Genomic DNA, 6,506 nt, shown 5'->3' with positions numbered 1-6,506 from the left:
ATTTGCTGACGATGTTTACGGGTTGGATGATGGCGAACAGGCGGTTCCCAGATGGGCGGTCTTTAACATATGTTGAATATCCAGGAAAATTTGTCTATTGTTCGAACAGTAGGGAGTGGAAGCCGAGACAAAGGGGATTCTCAATTGGAAGATTGAGTTTTGCTCATCCGTCATCTGGTGAACTTTTCTATATGCGGATGCTTTTGAATGTGCAGAGAGGTTGTACCAGTTTTCGAAGTATACGAACTGTGAATGGTGTTACTTATGATACATTTCAGGAGGCATGTTCTGCCATGGGATTCTTGATAGATGATAAGGAGTATGTTTCTGCTATTAAGGAAGTTGCCAAGGTAGCGTCCACTGCACAGCTAAGGAGGTTTTTTGTGATATTGTTGTTATCTGGTTCCATGGGAAGGCCTCTGTCAGTTTGGGAACAAACTTGGGCCTATTTGTCTGATGATATTCTTTATCGCAGAAGGCATGAGCTGCAATATCCTGGTAAGAATTTTGTTTATGGTGATTTTATTATATGACAAGCAGACACACACGAACTTAGACAGTGCAGAAATTATATTATCGTGCTAATATTTATTAATTATTGTTAAATGTAGATTTAACGATGAGTTAGGACAAGTTGCAAACATTTTGTTTGTTAGAAATTGAGAAACTATTGTAGAGTAATGGAAAATCATTGAGAAATTATGCCGGTATACCAGTTCCTAATAACTTTCTAGTGTCTCAATTTAGCAACTTGATGTTGCTGCGTGAGTTGCAGTATGACACTGTTTCTTTGACTCGTGAGCATGATGCAAACGTCTTAAAGTTAAATGAAGAACAGAGGGTGGTCTATGATAAAATTATTGATTGCGTTTTGAATAAGAGGCACGGATTCTTTTTTGTTTATGGCTTTGGTGGCACTGGAAAAACTTTTTTATACAGGGTTTTGTCGGCTTGATTGCGATCTGAGAAAAGGATTGTTATAAACGTTGCTTCTAGTGGTATTGCTTCTCTGTTGTTACCTGGTGGTAAGACGGCTCACTCTATGTTCAATATTCCTATTGAGCTGACTGAAGAAACTGTTTGTCGGATTAAGAAGGATAGTGCAAAAGCTGAGGTAGTCCGATTGGCCGATTTGATTATTTGGGATGAGGCACCGATGACTAACAAGTTGGCTTTTGAAGCACTCGATAGGACGTTACGTGATATAATGGTTTTGGTCTCTGATAGGAATAAAGATTTACCTTTTGGTGGGAAGGTGGTTGTTCTCGGTGGTGATTTCAGGCAAGTCTTGCCAGTTATTCCGAAAAGTTCTCGTGCTGAGATTGTGATGGCTTCGATAAATTCTTCTGTCCTCTGGAAATATTGTGAAGTTTGTTGTCTGACAAAAAATATGAGGTTAACAATGGGATTGGAACAGTCAACTTCTCAGGAGTTAAAGTCATTTTCAGATTGGATACTTCAAATTGGTGAAGGTCGCTGTGGAACAGTGGTCAATGATAAACTTTTTGTTGAGATTCCTTATGATTTAATAATTCCTGTCTTGGAAAATCCAGTGGAAGATATTGTAAATACAATTTATCCGGATTTGGTTCAGAATTTTCGTGATCCAAGTTTTTTCCAGGATAGGGCAATTTTGGCTCCGACTGTTGACAATGTTGAAGAGATAAATAATTATATTGTTGACTTGTTGCCCGGGGAGGAAAAAAATTATCTCAGTACTGATTCGATATGTGGTAGTGATGTCTATTCTGATGTTGATGTTGATTGGATAAATGTTGAATTCTTGAATCAGATTAGGTGTTCTGGTCTACCTAATCATTCATTGAAATTGAAAATAGGTGTGCCTATTATTTTGTTGAGGAATATTGATCCAGCTGGGGGTTTGTGTAATGGTACCCGACTTGTTGTGTGAGATTTAGGGAGAAATGTGATCGGTGCGGATATTGTTTCTGGTAGCAATGTTGGGGATAAAGTTTTTATCAGTAGAATGAATATGATTCCCAGTGATACAACTATACCGTTTAAATTCCAACGCCGTCAGTTCCCGGTTTCTCTGTCGTTTGCGATGACAATAAACAAAAGCCAGGGTCAGACATTATCAACAGTCGGTTTGTTCTTGCGTCGTCTTGTGTTTTGTCACGGTCAACTTTATGTAGCTGTTTCCCGAGTTAGGAATAGAAATGGTCTTAAGATTTTAGTTTGTGGTGATGCATTGGTTGATCCTGTCAGTACTGAAAATGTTGTATTTACGGAAGTTTTTGATAAGATATAATGTAGTTTCTTTGTATACATTCCAATCTTATCTGTGTAATTTATAGTTTTATTTTGGTGTATGTTTTCTTTATAGATGGACAGTTTCTCTAGGGTATGTGTAAAATCGTCTCAACCATTTTGTATACACTAGGTGCACCATTTTTTATGGACTGTTATATTCTATTAAATGAAAATCAAAGTATGTTATGAAAGAAGAGTATTCATACGATTTATCAATAAATGGTATATTACTATATATTAGCATGCGCGTGGTTTCATCTCTGTTGTGGAGAGCTATCTGCGTTTTAGGCCCGCACACATCCAAGCTGGATGTTCTTATTTAAACTACTTAATTATGCACTAAGATATTATGTATCTGTTACAGTTTATCAATATTCTTCTGATATTATTTTCTCTAAAAAAATGGAAAGAAATTATATTGTTAATTTATTAATAAAAATAAAATATTTCCATCTTATTAATCAAAATTAATTATTTATGTTCTTATAGCAAGAAAGGTTATATGATACCAATGTAAGTTTCATTTTAATGTTATAAACAAAAAAATTATTTTAATCGTAATTACACTCGGTCTATACAATTTTATTTTATTTTGTTATTTCTAAGAAATATATTTAGGTAACTTTTTTAAAACGCTCTATACAAATATGGCATATTTTATAAGTACATAATTGTTGTTCTCATTTAAGATATACCCTCCTGTTTAATGAATAGAATTGATGGTTCATATTTTATTTTGATTTTTTTTTTTAAAAAAAGGTCAGTTTTTTTTTTTTATCAAGAAAAAGTCAGTTTTTAAATACAGTTATTTTAGCGACTATTAAAAAGTTAATTGAATATGGCCCAGTTTGGATAACGAACTTCTTTTTTTTTTATAAAATAACTTAAATGATAAATGATTCTATTAAGAGTAACTTATAAATAGGTTATTTTGTGTTCGGATTTTTAACTCTAAAAGTGCTTATTTTATATAAATCTGATGGAAATTAAATGTATTATGTGAGAAGTGATTATTTTTTAATTTTGTTTATAAACTTTTAAATTGCTTCTTAAAAAGTTGCAATTTGGTCTTTAAAATTTTATCAGACATTAATATTACTACTTTACATAAGTTAAAAGTTAAAAAAAAAGTTACTTCTAAAGTTTTGTAAACGGGCCCTATATCTTTATTAAAATATGAAATTTTATTAAAAAAACTTAATTATTTACTTTTTTAAATTTGATATTGTTTTTTCCAAATAAAATATATTATAATTTTAATAGATGAACCAGAATTTTATTTTTTTCAAAATTCAATTTAAAGTATTTTTTTAATACATTGATTTTTCATAAAATAAAAAACTGAAATATATAAAATTATTGATTTTATTTTATTTTTCTACGACTCAAAAAAACACTTGGTTGCATTTATTTGTTTTTATTAGTATAATCATCTCAATTAAACGCTAAAGTTAATTAAGGTGAGGTCATTCTAATTTCTTTTCATCAAGTTCATCAATTTGGGGTTATTAGGGATCCTAAAAGACGTTTCTGTCTCACGCGGTTTGCTCTATCCCTAACCAAATCTCCATCCGTCGGATGATCGCCGCACCGCCATCCTCGACTGAGATTTCGGCTTCCCTCCTCGGTTCTGGTCACATGCAGACAAGCTATGGCTATCTCTGCGATTCGATTCGGTTCCACCATGAGGGTGTTCTTCTCTTCGTTGTTTCTGTTCCTTTCTCCCCAGGGTTGTTCTGTCTCTCTCTGTCGAGGATGCCTCAGTCTCCATGTCGACTTCTCGGTTTTGGATAGCAGATGTTGTCACCGCGGTTCAAGAGGTATATGTGGGCTATGGTTCCATTCGCCCCTGTTCAATCTGTTTCTCGATTCCTTCTCCAGTTTGAATTTCTTTATTGTGTTAATTGTTGCTGTTTTCTGGATCTATCATTTAATTTTTAGTTGTTTGGTTTCTGGTTTAATCATGCTGATTGTTAATTGTTTTTCTAAATCAATGGTTCTCTCCTATGTTTGTGCTGTTGGTGTTTCTGTGAAATAATTTACTTCTTGGGGGGGGGGTTTGCTCATTATAAATTATATAATTTCCTTTTTACTGTTGGACTGAAGCTAACTGTAGTGTTTGGTATAGTTGACTGATGAAATTCTCTTTTTGCTTTACTATGAATTGTCAAATCAAGTATATGTGGTAGGTATTTGGTAATTTGCAACAGACCTCTTCCCATATTGTTTTTGCTCTTTTCCCATGAGTATTTGGTAACTTGTGATATCTTCCTAAATGATGTGTGTGACCATATCAATCTATATATTCCTATTAGTCTATCTCTGTCCTATATGTGAAGCTTACATTGTAATATTGAGTGTTTGTTAAATTTGGGAGTTTATAACCCCAACTCCTTTGTTTATCTCCTCATCTTAGTTCTGAGTTCTTTTGTTTATATTTTCTACTTTTGGTGTTCTTATCTTTCATATTTTGGGAATGAATGACCATGTTGATCTGGTGGACAAAATCACTCCGTGGAGAGAATCATGGAAAGTGCATGTTAAAGTTGTCAAGTTGTGGTACCACAAGAATCCTGCTTTGGATTCTTCTCAAAATCTGTTGCATATGGTCTTAATGAATGAGAAGGTGAGTTTTATTTTATGTTAGCATTTCTTTAGGTTGTTGCAGTTTTTATTTTTTTTTTATAATATCCAGAAGGGAAGGTTGGAAACTGATATGTTTTTGTTGTTTTATTTTTTTAATCAAGTGTTGTTATGCTGTTTGGATACCTAAATAAGTTAATAAATTCAAATGAAGCATTTTTTTTCAACTGCAGTTACACAAGATCTAGGCCACCATTAGAGATTAGCTAATATCAAAATTTGCCTTGTCTCTAAATGAAGGAATTGTGTACTTGATGACCCATTTTACAGTTGTACCCAACACTGGTTTGAACAGGGTGACAAAACATCGGTTCAGACTTTTGTTCCAATACAACACATCTGTTGTTTCTGTGGTATCTCCAAGGATACCTCATTCGGGTCTGTGTTTTGCATCATTAGATGAAATTGATCAAATGACAAAGGACCACAATTTCCTGATTGGTTTGTACAAGTTTCTTGCTCTTCCCTTTTACTATCATGGTATTGTGTTTTAAAATGTGTGGTTTCTGATTCAAATTTGTATATGTTTCAATCTTATTATTAGACTTTGTTGGGATTATTACTGGTGTTCGAAAAGAAAGAGATGTGGCATCATATGGGAAGCTGGTGAAAGCAGTGGTGCTAGAAGTCTTTGCTGATGGGTAATATCTCTCTCACTGTCTCCTATATCAGTAGTTATCTTCTATTAATTCTGGTTTTTTTTTCTTCCAGTTTTTATGTTTATAAGAATAAATATATAGTTAGATCCTTTTGATCTTTTGAAACTTATCTGTTCAGCAAAAGGGTACAATGCAATGTGTTTGGAAATGCTTGTGATTTGTTAGAATATGATAAGTTACAAAAATATGGAAGATCTCCCCTGGTTGTCCTCGAGTCTTTTAAAATCAAAGCCATTGAAGGTTAGTTTCACGCATATTCAGCTTATTTTTACTCTAATATTTAGCTGTCTGTTTTCTTACCTTCTAATATGGATATGGTTTGGGGCTAATAAAATAGGATTCTTGCATGCAGGTGGGGTAATCCTACAGAATGTGATAGATGTCTCTAGGTTATTCATTAATCCTGACATTCCTGAGGCCGTTGAGTTCCTAAGCAAGTTAGTTGTGATCAAAATATTGAAAACCTAGAAGCTGCCATGGTTATTTTGTTGGTGTTCATGTATTTGTTTTGTGTTATGAAGATTAGTTATTGTATCTTGTGTGTAGATTTAGTGTAGCCAGTTATGGATTCTCAAGCCTTGTGACCAATGACCTTGGATACTTAGTTTCTAAAGTTGATGGTGATTATTTCAATTCCAAAGAGATCAGTAATATTCAAGATCTTCATTCAGATAATGGGGTACTACTTTAGATTGGCAAACTCTTTATTTAATACTTAATCTTGAATTTCTTAAACATCAGTCTTGGGTTTTGTAAGCTGTTTTGTTAATCATTATTGTATAGTATATCATTGTTTTTAAAATTTTACAGGATTCTCATTACTTTGTTATTAGGACAATTAAGGAAGTCATGGATGAACCAGATTGGTGGTACTACACATGTGTGTGTGGTCAAGCTGTTGTTGAGCATGAGGATCTCTACCTTTGTGAT

The 6,506-nt window shown here is 33.4% G+C and overlaps 1 protein-coding gene across 1 annotated transcript in view; it reads left to right on the top strand.

Annotated features, from left to right (window-relative positions):
* The window catches only part of LOC110268500, a 2,897-nt gene continuing 169 nt past the window's right edge, over positions 3,779-6,506 (top strand). Inside the window, exons 1-7 of the mRNA XM_021114723.1 lie at positions 3,779-4,900; positions 5,213-5,358; positions 5,462-5,558; positions 5,695-5,816; positions 5,929-6,013; positions 6,123-6,255; positions 6,387-6,501. Of these exons, the coding sequence (XP_020970382.1) occupies positions 4,893-4,900; positions 5,213-5,358; positions 5,462-5,558; positions 5,695-5,816; positions 5,929-6,013; positions 6,123-6,255; positions 6,387-6,501 (706 nt within the window). The 5' untranslated portion in view covers positions 3,779-4,892. The remainder of the gene's footprint in view (positions 4,901-5,212; positions 5,359-5,461; positions 5,559-5,694; positions 5,817-5,928; positions 6,014-6,122; positions 6,256-6,386; positions 6,502-6,506) is intronic.

This window comes from Arachis ipaensis, chromosome B10 (genome assembly GCF_000816755.2).
Source record: "Arachis ipaensis cultivar K30076 chromosome B10, Araip1.1, whole genome shotgun sequence".
Classification (NCBI taxonomy): domain Eukaryota; kingdom Viridiplantae; phylum Streptophyta; class Magnoliopsida; order Fabales; family Fabaceae; genus Arachis; species Arachis ipaensis.
This window is presented reverse-complemented; position numbering and strand designations above follow the sequence as displayed.